This window comes from Bidens hawaiensis, unplaced genomic scaffold, assembly GCF_021521415.1.
Source record: "Bidens hawaiensis isolate Kalapana, Puna unplaced genomic scaffold, B.hawaiensis_p1.1 tig00050794_1, whole genome shotgun sequence".
NCBI classification, from domain to species: domain Eukaryota; kingdom Viridiplantae; phylum Streptophyta; class Magnoliopsida; order Asterales; family Asteraceae; genus Bidens; species Bidens hawaiensis.
The window spans coordinates 57520-76765 of NW_027499118.1; the positions used below are offsets into that span (position 1 = coordinate 57520).

The 19246-nt window shown below is 41.1% G+C and overlaps 1 protein-coding gene across 1 annotated transcript; it reads right to left on the reverse strand.

Annotated features, from left to right (window-relative positions):
• Positions 1-230: 230 nt before the first annotated feature.
• Positions 231-7735, reverse strand: LOC143598759 (putative mitochondrial protein AtMg00860). Its single transcript, XM_077076897.1, has 2 exons — positions 7375-7735; positions 231-289 (listed from the first exon to the last, which is right to left on the reverse strand). The coding sequence occupies exons 1-2, from the start codon at positions 7733-7735 to the stop codon at positions 231-233; spliced, it is 420 nt and encodes a 139-aa protein (XP_076933012.1).
• Positions 7736-19246: the final 11511 nt, after the last annotated feature.

The following is a 19246-nucleotide window of genomic DNA, read 5'->3' on the forward strand; positions in this document are numbered from 1 at the left end:
TCAAAAATTGGGCTCTGTCCCACAAACCTCTTTACTCTTTGGACTATCATATCCATTTTCCATTGTAAATTCATCTCTTCCAATTCATCCGCATCTATTTGATCGTAATCTTCATCTAAAGTTGCTGGATCTACGATCTTTCCTTTAATGTAGTTCTCATAAGATGCATATGAGGTAAATTGTTTCTCAACTGTCTTAACACTCATTGACATAGAAGAGTAATTCACACTCTATGGACTGCCCGATGAGCCACTTAAACTTTCTTGACTCTTAGTTGGAGTAGACCCTCCTGCCACAAAACAAATATCATCATCTGAACAAATCACTGCTCATGGACTTCCACTCTCACCGACATCACTACCCGTGTAGTATGTTGCAGATCCAGAGTTAGAACTTGAACACACTTTGGCCCCATACATTGAAAGATCCTGAACCTAATCAGATACTATTCCCATTCTCTTCATGTTCATCTCATATCCTCAAGTCTATTAACTACATCTTCCAACTCACACTTCTTAAAATCCTTAGCATCTCTGATCATCACAGTGTACATTTCCCATTTTGGTGGAAGTGTGTCTGGAAGTTTTTCCACGATCTCTATTTCATTTAGCTTGATGTCAAAATTGTTGAGCTCAGTCATAAGATGGTAGTAACGAGTAATGATGTCATCTAATGACTCATTTTTCATGTACTTGAACACAGAAACTGAGTTTTGAGTAACTTGGTCTTTGAGTTCCTTATTGGAACATTTCCCTCGTATCTACTCTCCAGAGCATCCCACATATATCTTACGGCTTTATATTTTTTAAACATGTGGAGAATTTCTTGAGCCAACGCCATAGTTATTGCAGCTAAGGCTTTATTTTTAGCTTTGTACATTTTCTTTTCGTCTTCTTCCATCACACTGTACTTTTTTATTTGCTCCCTTCCTTCAAAAGTGGCAGTGGGTGATATGTAGCCATCTTCAAAACACACCCAGATCTAGGTGTCTTGCTACTTAATGTATTGTTCGAATCTTTCTTTCCATTGAATGAAATCAGTTCCTCTTAATAATTTTGGAGCTTTAGTTATGGAACCTGATTCTACTTCCATTTTAACCAATTTTGATAAGTTAATTGGATCATTGTTATGTTTTAGCAATGCTCGTTAAGTTTAAAATTCAAAGAGTCTTTAACTTCGCCTAAGTCTCAGTGCAAGCGAAGTTAGATCAACCTCGACTGGTCAAATCAATCAGGTCAACTTCGCCTAGTCAAAAGTTTTGTCAACTTCGCCTAGTTCTAACTTACCTGTTAGAACTTCGCTCGTTATAACTTCGCATGTTATAGCTTTGCCTGACTTGAGGAAACCCTATTAATAACTTCACTGTGACGGCAGGAAAAACTGTTTTTTTTTTATTTTCGGCTGTGGTTTTTAGTATAGGGTTTTGTATGGATGTTTGGTGGGTGATGTTAGGCTACGAATTGAATTTTGAGTATTCTGTGAACATAAACCTTGTGAAAAAACCGTTGTTCAAGTTATAACTCATGCGATACTTCCTAACCACACAATTAAGAGCTTACTGCTCTGATACCAATTGTAGGTCCATTAAATGAATTGATACATGAGATATCACAAACTCTAAGGGTTCGGAATCCCCTTAGTGATTGATTATGAGTATTAATACAAACTAGAATAAGAGACAACGATTAAACCAAACGATTGCTTGTATTGAATAATAAAATAGCATCTTTTAATACACGACAATGGCACTTCACAAGTTCTACGGCTGGAATGAACAACTTAAAACCCTATGTAGAAGATATGTTCATATACTACATCTCTTCACCTGTTCCATAATAGCTAAAGTTATCACAACTTCGTTATCCCACAACTTCACTCATTCCTAACCCGTCAAATACGAAACACAAACACAAACTATTGTTTATTGCAGACAATACAAACATTAAACCTATGGGATACTGAGACACCAAAATGCACCAACACATTGTTGCTTCATACCAAAACCCCTTGGGCATGTTCTTAGCCATTAGCACACTCACCATTATATTTATAACCGTCTGATCTCGTATTTATCAACACCATTTTGTTATGGTGTGAAAGGTGTTGCCAATTGCCTTTTAATTCCTTGTTCCTTATAAACTTCCATCCTCGGTTTATTCGAAATGACTTCTTGACTCATTCATTGCCTTCATATCTCTTTTACAAGCATTCCCACATTGCCTTTGTGGTCCAACAATAGAGTATTTGTTCAATAATGTCCCTCAATAGCCTATTACAAATACTAATTAACTTGTTGATCTCTGACCCGCAATCCTCTAGCTTCCTGTGTAGAATTTATAGATCAATTATTCAATTATGTGCCATAAAAACTTAGCTCAAAGAAAATTCTTCATCATCCTCTGGTGTTTGATTTGATATCTCTTTCTCTCATTGGATCTGATTTCGCTTGGATACCAAATGATGAACTAATTTATGGTTAGTATTTAATACTCATATATAATGATTTCATCAAAATGCCAAATAACTTTAAATAGCAGATAACCTAACACCAAATAACAAGAAAAACAAGAAATAAGGCAATACAACTACTAAAAAAAATAACTATCTACTAAATTCCACTTACATCTAACCAAACTTAATAAACATGCAACAGTTTACCCCAACACAAAGGGTAAGGATTCCATAGACCTTACAAGAGTTCTAACTTTTTTTCTTTGGTAACATTCAGATGGATGGGATAGATCAAGACTATAGAAATTGCTTCATGTTTATGGTCTACCTCGTCAACTTTTATTTGTAAGTAAGGAAGATAGGCTTGGTGGAATTTTACGTTTCTACAGATTTTACGAACATCTATCGTGTTGGACTTTAGAATGCGTTGTTCTAGAATTAAGTATGGGCATAAAGCTCTTGCTTGGTTTTGTTGTCCTACTGATCAGCCCTGAATATTCAATCCAACAAGTAGGAGAAGGTGTAGCCCTGCTAAGGTTACCGCCCACATCATACTAGGTTCAAACAAAAACAGTAATTAAGATTCGTCTATAGATTACAAAGGGTAATGGTCAACACTAGAATACCAGGATGTGTAACTAGAATTTCTTCTTGACGATGTTGTTCATACATCTACCGTGTCGGCTTTTAGACTGCATTTTTCATGAATTTAAAAATACAGTAAAACATATAAATTAATACTCAATAAATTAATAACCTCGATAAAATTAATAATTTGTTCAGTCCCAACTTGGGACGATGCAAAATTAGACCTCAATCGATAAAATAATAAGATAATAACTTTTGAAATCCCTGTGTGTGTGTGTGTGTGTATTGTTTCTACGAAACTATAAATTAATAATTACTAAAATATTCCAAATTCAAAGATTGTTTGGTAAAAAATGAACCTAATCAAATTTCTTCTTTTATACTGATGGCTAATGGTCTATTTAACTGTTCGGTTAAATACCTTAAGGGTCTAAAAAAACTAATTATGATCGAGACAATAATGAAGGTGATAATTCTCGTAACAACTAGTATCATGTATGGAGGAAATCGCATGCATGGTTAAAAAGACGTGTTGAGATCGAGGTATGTAGGGAATTCTCGAGTCGGTAGGTGGCTTTTTACGTGGGGGCGGCTATAATATTAACTTGGTGTGCAAGTTAATGATTAAATAATATTAATCAATGTGTGGATGATTATCTAGTTTCTTATTTCATACATGTTATGAAGATAATTATTATGGAATTGATTAATTAGAATCTGGGTTATAGTATAACGTGTTAGGTTATCTATAACTACCGTGTTTAGGGTAGAGACAATTGTATTAATTTTTTGAGTTAAGATTTCTTGATCAAAAAAGTTTGGATGTTAGCCAAATATCACGTTCGTTTATTTTTTCTATTCCTTTCTTCATGTTCATAAGGCACCTCTGATTACCAGAATCAGTATCAGAGCGGTTGAGCTCTTTTCTAATGATCTTCATACTAAAGTGTGCTTGACCAAATTCGTGATCGACATGGAGTGATTGAGGAGCGGCGATCGACTTCCTCCTGCATTCAATTGCAATTATTTGTTGAAAAAAGAATACAATATTTAATTAATTGGAATTCTAATTGCAAAAGGAGATTACAATCGTTACTTTCTAAAAAAAGATAAAGGTGGATATATTTTTCTTTTAGTTCAAATGAGAGTACAAGACGAAGAAAAAAAGGGAAAAGAATAAAAAAGGTGGTTTAATTCTTTTTGGTGGTTCAACAAATCGACTTGTTTTCATGGTTAGAGTTTGGTGAAGTTCAATGGATGATAAAGAAACAACGAATATGAACGGTGGAAGCGGGAACCCGAATGTGTTCCAAATTCCCATGCTTACCCATGTAAACTACACAGCTTGGGCTATACACATGCAGGCACTCATTAACGTGCATGGCGCCTGGAATACAATTTACCAGGGATACGACAATGTGAAAGTAACAGTATAGAAATCTCTTTGATGTTTCAAGCGATCCCTGAAACATATATTCTACAAGTTGGTAATCTGAGCATGGTGAAAAGATGTGGGAAACGTTAAAGACCTAATATTTAGGTGCTGAACGGGTGAAGGAGGCGAAGCTCCAAAGGCTAACGTCAGAGTAAGACGGGTTGAAAATGAAAGAGGCAGGGACAATCGATGAGAATGAAGCCAAATTATGAGAGTTACTCATCAAAAGCCGCCACGCTCAGAGAGATATTCTCGAAAGAAAAGATGGTAAAAAAGTTAATTACGAGTCTTTCGGGACGCTTTATTCATATCATGGAATCAGTCAAGCAAGTTTTAGATTTTAAGTTAGTTGGGTTCAATGATTTGGTAGGTCAAAAGCTTATGAAGAGAGGATTATGAAAGATAATCTTTAAACTAAGAGTAGTCAAAGTTAGTTAATGTTCACTAAAACTGAATTGTTTAGCAAGGGTTGAGGTCGAGGATCCTATGCTTCAAGAGGACAGGGATGTGGTCGAGGAGATTAAAATAAGTGTGATGATAAGTGACATGTGTGAATATATATAAAATTTAACTAAAAGTTCCACACAAATCGAGTTTTAAAAAATAGGTTTTTACCTAAAATTAAACCACACACAAAAGGAAAGTGCACCTATCGTTCGTAATAAAGTGCCAGCAAGATCGAGTGTCAACCGATGGATACCATGATTCTCTAATACCAAACCTTTGTAAATGACTAGCCGAATAAAGAAGCATTGGTTTGGATTTTAAACTAACTATACTAGCATAAAATGAAAACAAACTCTAAAATTAAATACTAGATTCAACTCAAGGCAACCTAATGCTAACAAATAATCATCATGATGGGTTTTCAATCAAGAGATAAATATCGACCAAATTGTTTATCAAAACAACCAAATCTCATAATCAAAGAAAAGCTAGTATGAACAAATATTTAAACCACCTAAAATTGTGTTAAAATAGCCAAACTCATGAAATCATATTAACTTATGATTCTTTATACTAGCAAGTCATCACTATGTCAAGAATCATAACAACACTCTTCAATTTTCCGATATCAAGTGAAAGGTTCTATCCTTGTTAACAATTTCATAACCAAATTAGTTTTTACTAGTCATTCCAAACATAGAGATGTAAACAAATCAAGCACAAGCATTCAAAGTTTACAAACAAACACCTAACTCATTGTTTTTCAACATAAATGATCAAGAATTCATAAATCAATATCAACTCATAAATTTTCCATAATCTTGAAAGAACACCAATTTACCAAAATCACACATAGATAATATATCACATCAGTAAGAGTTTCAACATTGTTGCAAGAGTATTTAGCCTATAAGGCTTGATACAACTAAAACCAAACTCAAAATAAGCTTACAAAACATGCTCTCGATCCCCATACTTGAACTATTTAACCTTCTTCAACTTTCGATCGTGCAACGCCTTCGTCCGTTCTTTATAACTCCAAGATCTCGCATACCCCTCATCTCTCAAACCCTCAACCTCATGAATTTAGAGATACCGGTTTTTCGCAGCTTGGGTCAGTTCAAGATTAACGGATCTCAACACCCAATACGCTATATACTCTAACTCAACCGGCAGATGACACGCTTTCCCGTAAACCATCCTAAAGGGTTTGGTCCTAATAGGCGTTTTAAAAGCTGTGCTGAAAGCCCAAAGCGCGTCATCAAACTTATCGGACCAATCATTTCGGTTCTTGCCGACAGTTTTCTCTAAAATTCGCTTCACTCCTCGGTTTGTGTTCTCCACTTGCCCGCTTGTCTATGGGTGATAGGCGGTGGACAACCTATGGGTGACCCCATACCGTGTCAACGTCTTCTCCATCTGGGCATTGCAAAAGTGCGTGCCCCTATCACTGATCAAGGCATTGGGAGTACCAAACCGACAGAACAACCTCTTCAAGAATCCCACAACAATTCGAGCGTCATTAGTGGGTAAGGCTTGAGCCTCAACCAACTTGGAAACGTAGTCGATAGCCACGAGAATGTATCAGTTCCCTCGAGAAGAAGGGAACGGGCCCATGAAATCAATGCCCTAAACGTCGAAAACCTCACAAACCTGAATAGGGTTTTGGGGCATCTCATTACGGGATGAGATGTTACCAATGCGCTAACATGTGTCACACTGTCTGACAAACTCGTGTGAGTCTTTAAAAATCGATGGCCAATAAAAACCGGAATCTAGAACTTTCCTAGCAGTGGAAGACGGACCATGGTGGCCTCCAGTCAAACCCTCATGACAATGTCTAAGAATCTCATGGCCCTTTCCCTACTCACACACCTCCTCAATACTCGATCGGCGCCTACATGAAATAAATACGGTGCATCCCATATATAGTGGCTGGCATCTGCGAAAAACTTCCTCCTCTGCTGATAAATCCTTCAGCCAGATAATTCGCAATGTCGGAGAACCATGGAAGACTCTCCTCTTCAGCACTAAAGTATAAGACTGGCTCCCTCTCGGATCTCACTCTCACCATCATCAACGACTCATGGGGAAACCTATCCCCGATGGTGTCCTATCTAATCTCCTCTCTCTTCGGTTCCTCCAACCGTGATAAGTGATCCACAGCAACATTCTCCATTCCCTTTTTATCCCTAATCTCAATATCGAACTCGGAAAGTAAGAGAATCCATCATATCAGACGAGGTTTGGCATCTTTCTTGGCGAACGAGTATCGCAATGTCGCATGATCAGTATAAACAATTGTTTTGGACAGCACGAGATAAGAGCGGAATTTGTCGAACGCGAAGACCAATTCTAAAAGCTCCTTCTCGGTAGTCGTTTAATTCTCCGGAGCATCATTTAGGGTCTTGCTCGCGTAGTGATAGGGTGAAAGTGCTTGTCCTTTCGCTGACCTAGAACAGCCCTGACTGCAAAATCACTAGAGTCGCACATGAGCTTGAAGGGTAAGCTCCATTCGGGTGCTACTAAGATAGGGGCGTTAACTAGCTGCCCCTTAAGAAACTCAAACGCCTTCAGACAATCAGCATCAAAGTCAAATGTGATGTCCTTCTCTAAAAGGCGAGTCATGGGCTGGGTGATCTTAGAAAATTCTCTAATGAACCTAAGATTGAAACCCGCATGCCTGAGAAAACTACGAACATATTTCACACTAATCGGTGGAGGAAGTCTACTGATGGTGTCGATTTTTGCTCTGTCTACCTCAATATCGTCTAGTGAAATCTTGTGCTCGAGCACAATGTCTTCATTCACCATGAAGTGGCACTTTTCCCAGTTCAGCATCAACTTCGTCTCTATTCACCGCTTCATCATCCTCTCAAGATTAGAAAGACATTGATCAAAAGAGTCCCCATATACCGAAAAATCTTCCATGAAAACCTCTATGGAACTCTCGATCATGTCCTGGAATGTCACTACCATGCAACACAGGAAAGTGGCAGGAGCATTACATAACCCGAAAGGCATACATTTGTACGCGAAGGTACCGTATGGGCATGTAAAAGCGGTCTTTTCCTGATCCTCATGTGCGACCGGGATCTGGAAATAACCAGAAAACCCATCAAGAAAACAGTAGAACTGTATTCCCGATAGACGCTCCAACATCTGATCGATGAATGGAAGAGGAAAGTGATCTTTCTTAATAGCGTTATTAAGTCTCCTATAGTCGATGCACACCCGCCAACCTGTGACTGTCCTAGTCGGAATAAGCTCGTTTCGTTCGTTAGTGACAACTGTCATCCCTCCTTTCTTAGGGACAACCTGAATAGGACTCACCCATGAAGAATCGGAGATGGGATAGATCAAGCCAGCGTCGAGGAGTTTGATAACCTCCTTCTTGACCACCTCCGACATGTTTGCGTTAGGCCTCCTCTAAGATTGGATTACAGGCTTGTACTCATCCTTCATGAGTATCCTGTGCGTGCAAAATTTCGGGCTGATACCATGAATGTCCATGAGTTTCCATGTAATAGCCTGTTTGTGTGCCTTAAGCACATCAACCAACCTCGACTTCTCATCATCCGTCAACTGAGAAGAAATCATGATGGGCAAATCAGCCTCATCATCCAAGAAAGCATACTCCAAATGAGGAGGTGGCTCTTTAATCTCAAAGGACGGTGGTGCCTCAATCGATGGTCTCTCATTCGGTCCCTCGGTGCTATCGGCAACTGTGAACACCTCGGGGTATTAAGGAGGTGAGTTAGCAAGAATGCTCAGGTCATGCTCCGGGGGAACATCAACCCCGTCCTCCTAATTGAGCAAATCTGCTCTAGAGATGTAGTCAAGACATCACGCGAACTAAGATATGAACGTGTCAAGAAAGTAAACAGAATCGTCCTGACTACTAGAGTTCCTCATCGATTTGAAGACATCAAAGGTGACGTTATTCTACCCTACATGAAGTGAATTTTTCCATCGAAGACGTCAATAAGCGCTTTAGCAGTATGCAGGAAGGGTCGTCCCAAAATGAGCGGGACCTGATCGTCAGCCTCCATGTCAAGAATAACAAAATCTACAGGGAAAACGAACTTATCGACTTTAACGAGTACGTTTTCCACGATTCCTCGTGGATATTTGACCAAATAGTCAGCCAAGGATAAACTCATGCGCGTTGGGACCGGCTCGCCAAGGTCTAGCTTTTTATAAAGAGAATATGGCATAAGATTTGTACTAGCACCTAATCGGCCAACGCGTAGCTCTCAGTCGAGCTGCCAAACAAACATGGGATCGTAAGTGTCCCGGGTCTACTAATTTCTCCGAAGGCTTGTTCTGGACTACCGCAGAGCAACCTTCATTTACACATACCGTCAAAATCCCCTCCAGCTTCTTCTTATGCGAAAGAAGATCCTTAAAGAATTTAGCATATTTGGGCATATGCTGGTGTTGTAACATCCTATATTGTTAATATTAATGAAATAATGTTTTGAATAAATGTTTGGATAGGATTTGGAATTGGGAGTGGGTTGTGGGGTCCATAGCCCCCTATATAAACCCAACCCCTCCACCTCTCCACCATTTTTCATTCCTTCACAACACACACACTTTTCTCTCTGGAACCCGGATCCAAAGCCGAGCCAATGGAATGGTAAATCTTGTGTCTAAACACCATCAAACCACGAAGAACACGTTCAGATTTTCGGGTTGTCCAGATCCGAACCCAACCGAGACCAAAAGGTCAGTTTTGGCCAACAAGGTTAAGTTTTTATGTTTGGTTTCGACATGCAAACTGATAGAACAATAGATCGGGTTGTAAGATGTAAGAAAAACCTAAACTTTGTGAGTTATAACCTCACGGGTGTGTTATAGGACAAAAAGGTGATGTTCGAACCATGAAAAACACGGGTATACAAAGTTGGTACAACCCAAAACCCATAGAAAAGGTAAAAATCAGGTCCTAAGGAAGAGTCACGAAGGAAAATGGCTTCAAAAAGGTAAACTTGAAGAAAAGGAGTATCTATTCGCATAAAACGACTTCGCATCGCACAAACCATGCGAATCCATGAATTCGCATCGCTCATCCATGCAAAGCGAACATCCATGCGAAACGAACTCCCATGCGAAGCGAACTCCCATGCGAAGCGAACTACCATGCGAAGTGAACTTCCATGTGAAGAGAACTCCCATGCGAAGCGAACATCCATGCGAAGCAAACTTCCATGTGAAGCGAACTCCCATGCGAATTCTTTCGAGTTGTTGTAAAACGTAACCCGATTCATTTTCTGATGCATTTTTGATAAAGGATTTATTAATGAAAATAAAATTTTTCCAAGCTGGCCTGGCAACTCGACCCCAGCCAGGAGCTCTGCTCCTTGGACCCTGCTAGGGGCTGCCACCCATAGACCCCGCTACCAGGGGCGCTGCCCCCGGACCCCCGTGAGTTGAAGGGTCCATTAACATTGATATATGAAGAAGTAGTGATAGATAATTGATACCCGTAACTTGTTACACAGTTAGCCGTGCACATCTAAGGAAGGACATTACCATAAACTCTGAGGGGAATAGAATGCAAGTGAGTTTCTAGCCCCTTTATCCATTATTTTTTCGGGGCTGTGTGCATACTACTATGTGTTTAGTGAATACACTTACCTTAAGTGGTAAGTGTAAGCTACATGAATGTCTATGAATGATGTACTATTGCTATAGAAAGAGTTAAGAATATGTATGTGGACGTGTATGATTATATATAAATGTGTAGCAGGTTAGCGAAATACAATGGTACTGAATGAAGGGACCAGACCCTTATAATATCTGTGGTGTTAAGGACCAGACCCTTATAATATCTGTGATGTTAGGGACCAGACCCTTATAATATCTGTGAAATTAGGGACCAGACCCTAATACTATCTGTGATAATTGAGAAACAATAGCTTATGGTATACCTTGGGTTTTATGAAAGAATGTAGGTAAGTACGTATGCATGTATTTAAAGTATGTATGGAAGAAGTAATAATAAGTAAGGTACGAATACGTATCTTCGGACACGTATGAGTAAGAATATTAATGTAATTTATGTTAATTGATTAATTAGAACTCACTCAACGTAGTTGACATTTAGTACGCACGCAGGCAAATAGGCTGAAGCAGTTGGCTTGAGGAGAGGCACATGGCATGAACTAAAGAAGTTGACATCTACGAAGAAGTGTCATGACTATTTTATATTAGTGTTTATGAAAAGACAATTTGTATGTTTAAGACAACAACTAATGTTTTGTGATGTAATGTTTTAAGTTTTAAGTATTCCGCAAAATTTTTAATTAACTCTGATTTTAGAACTGTGATTATGAGTTAATCTAACGCCAAAGTAGGGCTCATGGGAACGGGGCCTTACAAGTTGGTATCAGAGCTTAAGTTCGAGAGAACTAAGCATCCTATATGCTTAGACTCAAGCAGAGAATGAGACTTACAAGAAGAAAAAAATAAGATGACAGTCCGAGAATGCCATATGTCACCCAAGCAAGTTTAGAAATTGATCATCTTATGTAAGTTGATCTTGTGTATAGTAAAGGATGAGTAAGAAAGATAACTTTATTGCTTGGTATAGAAATGTTTGTTTATGTGTTATAGTGTGAAACGTATGAACGACTGACTGTTATAAGTAGAAACTAGCACGAGTGGACTCACAAAGGGAAGTGTATGGGACACGGAGAGTAATGTGATCAGCTAATCACAACTAGCCACTATTATTATCTGTTTGCCTTACTATCCTTGTACTAAATAGTTCCTAAAGTGACGATGTTTGTGTTTTCCTATAGAATACGAATGGCTGGTGCTAGGAAGACTTCTGGACAAAGAGGGCGTACGGAACGCCACGGTAGGCCACGTGTGACCCGAGTACCCCTCGAGGAACCGATCCTCGAGTCTGAGGAAGAAAGAAGTATGACAGTGCGAGATGAAGGGCATCAGCTCGACCCTGCTATCCAAGATGCCATTACCCAGGCAGTTGTTGCCGCAGTGTAGAATCTTCAACAAGAAAAATCAACTGAGAGCCATGCAGGAACCGCTGAGAGGACAGGGGAAAGTAGAAAAAAAGATGAGGAGACTGAAATAGAGGAATCAAGTGAAGATCGGTCTGTGAAGGTCAATGCTAGTAAGAGGGGCCGAGGTGGGTGCAGCTACAGGTTGTTCAAGGGTTGTGACCCACCAAAGTTTTCTGGTACGGGCGATGCAATCGCTACTCTCCAATGGATAACCGCAATGGACAAGGTTATCCAGATTAGCGAGTGCCGCCCCAACCAAGCAGTGGGTTTTGCTACCCAATCGTTTAGGGATAAAGCTATGTTCTGGTGGGAAACGGTAGAGCAAAGGAAGACCGCTACTGAGATTAAGGCCTTGAAGTGGGAGGACCTAAAGGAAATGGTCATGAAGAAGTTCTGTGCAGATGCTGAAGTTGAAAGGGCGGAGATGAAGTTCTTGAATTTGAAGGCGGGAAAAATGACGCACCGCGAGTACACTACTGAGTTTAATCACATGTCAAGACTAGTTCCCGAAATGGTGAACACTAAAGCGAAAAGGATCAAGTGCTACTTGAGGGGACTACCACAAAGTGTTCGCACCCTATTCCGGGCTAGTAAACCTGCTACTTTTGATTTTGCTGTCGAACTTGCAGAAGTGGTTTACAACGACCTGGTTGTGGATGATGTGGTGGTGGAAAAGCAGAAAGGGAAGAAGTGGGTTGCTCCTGCTAAGTGACCTGGTACTCAAATGTGGAACCCCAGGGATAAGAAACAGAAGGTTTAGGAGAAGAATCCATGCAAGACTTGTGTGAAAATGCACGGTGGGGAGTGCAAGTGGGGTAGGAGTAGTGATGTGTGCAACAAGTGTGGAAAGGGCCATGGAGGAGAATGCAGGTAAGGGTCGAACGCCTACTACAAATGTGGAAAGGTGGGGTATTACGCTAATGAATGTAACGCAAAACCCGCATGTTACAAATGTGGAAAGATGAGTCATATGGCAAGGGAGTGCACTGGGGGTGAAGCTGGGGAAGTGGTAATAATGATGCTGAGTAGTCTAGGCCCAAGACCGGAGCCTACATGTTGACACAAGAGCAAGCCAATAAGACCCCTGATGTTGTGACAGGTACGTTTCTAGTAAACGGTGTTTCCGCTTCAGTACTGTTTGATTCAGGTGCGACTAGGAGTTTTGAAGCTACCCCGTGCTGTAAGAAAGCTAAGATGACTTGTTTTCGTGTGCTTGAAACTTTTATGGTAGAAACCGCTAGTGAGACCACGGTTAGAATTATGAGAATGGTTAAGAATTGCAAGATAGAGTTAGAGGGACATGAATTCCCTGCTACCCTGTATGTCATGAATTTAGGAGGGTTTGATGTAGAACGGGAATGGATTGGTTGTCTAAGTTTGAAGCTCGGATAGTGTGTAAGAGTAGATTGATAAGACTGAAGTCTCTGGGTGGTGATACAGTGATGATTTATGGGAATAAAGAAAGTTCAGGGCTTAACGTCATTTCGATGATAAAAGCCGAAGGTTTGTTGCGACGAGGGTGCAGTGCCTACATAGCGTACGCTGTCAAAGCCACGGCCAAGACGGAACGAATTGAAAGATGTTCTTATGGTGTGGCTATCCCGAAGTGTTCCCTGAGGACCTTCCGGGGTTACCACCGGAACGAGAGGTAGAGTTCCATATAGAATTAATACTAGGAGCACAGCCCGTCGCAAAAGCACCTTATCGTTTGGCGCCGTCCGAGATGAAAGAATTGATGTCCCAACTGCAAGAACTCCTCGATAAGGGCTTTATAAAGCTAAGTGTTTCCCCGTGGGGAGCGCCAGTGTTATTCGTTAAGAAGAAGGATGGGAGTATGAGAATGTGTATCGACTACAGGGAGTTGAATAAGCTTACCATTAAGAATAGATATTCGTTGCTGCGGATTGATGACTTATTTGATCAGTTACAAGGTGCAAGCTAGTTCTCGTGGATAGACCTCAGATCGGGTTACCATCAGTTGAAGGTGAAAGAAGCAGACATCCCTAAGACAGCGTTTCTGATGCGGTATGGACACTATGAGTTTCTTGTGATGTCGTTTGATCTCACTAATGCTCCCGCAGCATTTATGGATATGATGAATAGGGTATGCCGGCCAATGTTGGATAAGTCGGTTATCGTTTTCATTGATGACATATTGATTTATTCGAAGAGTGAGTCTGACCATGCTGAGCATCTGAAGAAAGTATTAGAAGGTTTGAAGAAAAAGAAATTATATGTTAAGTTCTCGAAGTGTGCATTTTGGCTGCGAGAGGTACAGTTTTTAGGTCACGTAATCAATCTCGAGGGGATCACTGTAGACCCAGCCAAGAATGAAGTGATAAAGAATTGGAGGATCCCACGAAACCCAACTGAGATACACAGTTTCCTAGGGTTGGCTGGCTATTATAGGAGATTCATTTCGGGCTTCTCCAAGATAGCCGCACCGTTTACTGGCATGACCCAAAAGACTGTAGTATTCAATTGGGGTAAGTATCAGGAAGAAGCATTTGAATAATTAAAGAAAAGACTCACACAGGCTCCAATCCTTGTCTGCCCGATGGTGAGGAGGATTTGGTAGTATGTACCGATGCTTCATATCAAGGGTTAGGTTGTGTGTTGATGCAACGAGGGAATGTCATAGCCTATGCGTCTCGACAGTTTAAAGTTCACAAAAGCACAGACCCGACGCACGACTTAGATTTAGCAGCTGTGGTGCACGCTCTCAAGATTTGGAGACATTATCTATACGGTACTAAGTGTACCATTTATACAGATCATAAGAGTTTGAAATACTTCTTCGAGCAGAAAGAGCTGAATATGAGGCAGAGAAGGTGGTTAGAACTAAGAAAGGACTATGACTGTGATATCAAGTATTTCCGGGAAAGGCTAATGTGGTTGCTGATGCCTTAAGTCGGAAGAATGCAAAAGTCATCGCGACAGTAAAGTCTTATAGGTTGATAATCAACTCATATTTCTTTGAAGAGATCAGCAAGGTCCAATCGTAGGTGCTTGTGGTAATGAAGAAAGAAAGGATCTTTGGGCAGCATAACGAGTTGATAGATAACACCCATGGTGTAAAGACCAGATTTGATCGGATGTGGATTCCTCGACATGGGAATCTTAGAGGTCGAGTCCTAGACGAGGCCCATAAGTCTCGATATTCGATTCATCTAGGATCTACCAAGATGTATCATGACCTGAAGAAAGACTATTAGTGGCCGGGTATGAAGAACGAAGTAGTAGATTATGTTGGCAAGTGCCTAACTTGTTTACAGATTAAGGCTGAGCACCGGAAACCGTATGGAAAGATGCAGCCGTTGGAGATACCCGAATGGAAATGGGAACACATCACCATGGATTTCATAACTAAGCTACCGCGTATAACTAGGAATCATGATACCATATGGGTGATTGTGGACCGTTTGACAAAAAGGGCTTATTTTCTGCCAATACGAGAGGCTATCTCGTCGGAAGCGTTAGCCAGTGTGTTCGTTAAAGAAGTGGTGCCTAAGCATGGGGTGCCGTTGTCGATTATGTCCGACAGAGATACCCACTTTACTTCAAGATTTTGGAAGAAGTTCCATGAGGCGATGGGAACCAGACTGAACATCAGCACGGCGTATCATCCTCAAACAGATGGGCAGTCTGAAAGGACTATCCAAACCCTTGAGGATATGTTACGTGCTTTTGTGTTAGATTTTGGAGGAAGTTGGGATGATCACTTGCATTTGGCAGAATTCTCGTACAACAACAGCTACCATTCCAGTATTGGTATGCCTCCGTTTGAAATGTTGTATGGTAGACGTTGCAGAACTCCAGTATGTTGGGGGTAAGATTGGTTAGAAAGAGATTAATAGTCTAGAAGTTGTGCAAGAAACTTCTTCGAGGTTTGACTAGGTTAAGGCTAGGATGAAAGCTGCTCAAGATTGCCAGAAGTCATATGCCGACAAGTGGAGACAGCCAATTGAGTTTAATGTTGGGGACCACGTGATGCTTAAGGTCTCGCCTTGGAAAGGGATTATTCGTTTCCGGAAAAGAGGGAAGTTGAGCCTGAGGTACATTGGACCATTCAGGACCCTAGCTCGGGTGGGTGAAGTGGCTTACACGATTGATCTACCTAATGAGCTGGAAAGAATTCACTCCACCTTTCATGTCTCTCATTTGAGAAAATGTCTAGCTGATGACACATCCCATGTGCCACTGCTGGACAATGAGGTAGATGAACAGTTGAACTATGTCGAGCCGCCTATGGATAAAGTCGACCGCAAGGAGAAGCAGCTTCGTCATAAGGTCATTCCCCTAGTAAAAGTGATATGGAAGCACCGCAAGGGATTGGATGCTACTTGGGAAGTAGAAGAGGAGATGCATAAGTCTTACCCAAATTTGTTTAGTAGTAGCTAGGTTTCGGGGACGAAACCTCTTTTACGGAGGGTAGACTTGTAACATCCTATTTTGTTAATATTAATGAAGGAATGTTTTAAATAAATGTTTGGATAATAATTGGATTTGGAATTGGGAGTGGGTTATGGGGCCCATAGCCCTCTATATAAATCCAACCCCTCTACCTCTTCACCATTTTTCATTCCTTCACAACACATACACTTTTCTCTCTAGCACCCAGATCCAAAGCCGAGCCAAGGGTAGGGTCAATCTCGTGTCTAAACACCATCAAACCACGAAGAATACGTTCAGATTTTCGGGTTGTCCAGATCCTAACCCAACCGAGACCAAAAGGTGAGTTTTGGCCAACAAGGTTAAGTTTTTATGTTTGGTTTCGACATGCAAATTGATAGAACAATAGATCTGGTTGTAAGATGTAAGAAAAACATAAACTTGGTGAGTTATAACCTCACGGGTGTGTTATACGACAAAAAGGTGATGTTCGGACAATGAAAAACATGGGTATACAAAGTTGGTACAACCCAAAACCCATAGAAAGGCTAAAAATCGGGTCCTAAGGAAGAGTCACGAAGGAAAATAGCTTCAAAATGGTAAACCTGAAGAAAAGGAGTATCTATTCGCATAAAACGACTTCGCATCGCACAAACCATGCGAATCCATGAATTCGCATTACTCATCCATGCGAAGCGAACTCCCATGCGAAGCGAACTGCCATGCGAAGCGAACATCCATGCGAAGCTAATTTCCATGCGAAGAGAACTTCCATGCGAAGCGAACTCCCATGCGAAGAGAACTCCCATGCAAATTATTTCGAATTGTTGTAAAACGTAACCCGATTCATTTTCTGATGCATTTTTGATAAAGGACTTATTAATGAAAATAAAATTTTTCCAAGCTGGCCTGGCAGCTCGACCCCAGCTAGGGGCTCTGCCCCTTGGACCCTGCAAGGGACTGCCGCCTCTAGACCCTGCGACCAGGGGCGCTTCCCCCGGACCCCCGTGAGTTGACGGGTCCATTAACATTGATATATGAAGAAGTAGTAATAGATAATTGATGCACGTAACTTGTTACATAGTTAGCCGTGCACAGCTACAGGAAGGGCATTACCGTAAACTCTGAGAGGAACCGACTGCAGGTGAGTTTCTAGCCCCTTTATCCGTTATGTTTTCAGACAGTGTGCATAATACTATATGTTTAGTGAATACACTTACCTTAAGTGGTAAGTGTAAGCTACATAAATGTCTATGAATGATGTACTACTGATATAGAAAGAGTTAAGAATATGTATGTGGATGTGTATGATTATATATAAATGTTTAGCAGGTTAGCGAAGTACGATGGTACGGAATGAAGGGACCATACCCTTACAATATCTGTGATGTTAGGAACTAGACCCTTATAAGATCTGTGAAGTTAGGGACCAGACCTAACAACATCGGTGATGATTGAGAAAGAATAGCTTATGGTATTCCATAGGGTTTTATGAAAGAATGTAGGTAAGTACGTATGCATGTATGTAAAGTATGTATGGAAGAAGTAATAGTAAGTAAGGTACGAATACATATCTTCGGACATGTATGAGTAAGAATATGAATGTAATGTATGTTAATTGATTAACTAGAACTCACTCAACGTATCTTCGGAAGATTGATTTTTAACTATTTGAACATGTCCAAGAAATCTCCATATTCCTCCACATACTTCTGCCGCAGAAGACGAGCAGGACACGAAACTCGAATAAGATCGACTTCGGGACCCTTCTTCTCTTCAATCTTCTTCTTAACAACCTTCTCCACGGGAGACTCACCGTTTGACGTGGTACTTCCTGGGGCTCGCCTCTCGTGCGTCCTCACAGGAGCCTCCATCTCTATCTCCTCGTCCACCGGCTCCTCATCATCAGCATGTGGGTGCTCTCTATCGCCTCCTCTACCACTGCGGGTGGTTACCGCCTTCAATTGTGCCTTCGGGTTAGGCTTAGTGCCTCCCTGAAATGCTCCGACCTGCTTATTAGGTAGCATATGCTTCATCATCTCATCCACCTTTCGAGACATCTCCAAAATTGATGACTGCTGGTTCTTCAATAAGGTGTCGTGCTCAGCCAGTCTCTGTTGTGTGTTATTATCTCTGTCAATAAGGTGGGAAAGCATGGTAGATTTCTTAGTTAGAAGCTCCTTAAGATCCGGATCTATACCGCTACTCTTCCCCGCACTCGAACTCCCTGCCACCTCTGTATCTCTAGCCTGACTCTGCTCCTGCCTCAGCTAAAAGCCCTGAGCATTACCTCCCGACCTCCAACCATAGTTGGAGCTATTCCTCCATCCGGGATTCCCGTAGGCATTCGGTCCTTTATTCTGATTTCCTACTTATTCCACAAGCTCCTGCTGATCGACCGGACAATCAACTGTATCGTGCCTTCCTCGGCAGATCTCGCACCTCTGAACGATCTTCTTCAAGTCTTTAATTTCTCTCTGCATTGCCTCTAAGGCAGCCGTGATTCTAGTATCATTCGAAACTTGATGCACACCTCGAGCGGAAGAAGTGGTGGTTTTAGAAGTACCTCGGGCTGACGGCCCCTGCTGCTCGGCTAGGGCGAAACTCTCAAACATCGACTCACACTCATCTATATCCAACTTCTCTAACATGTTTCCTCTAGCTGACGTATTGAATCTCTGCTGCATCTCAAAGGTCAGCCCGTTATAGAATTTCTCAACTACGGCCCATTCGGACTGACCATGCTGGGGGCATCTACTAAGCAGATTATGGAACCTTTCCCAAGCCAAAGGGTATGACTCATCAGGGTCCATGCGGAAGGAAGAGATCTGATCACGAAGTCGCGAGGCTTTAGATGGCGGAACATACTTCTTTAGGAATTTATCTTGGAGTTCGTTCC

Coding starts and splice junctions, on each gene's coding strand:
- LOC143598759 (XM_077076897.1), bottom strand. CDS start 7,735: ATGGTGAATGAAGACATTGTGCTCGAGCACAAGATTTCACTAGACGAT. Junction 290..7,374: donor TGCAGTCAGGGCTGTTCTAG/GTCAGCGAAAGG, acceptor GTTTTGTGGCAG/GAGGGTCTACTCCAACTAAG.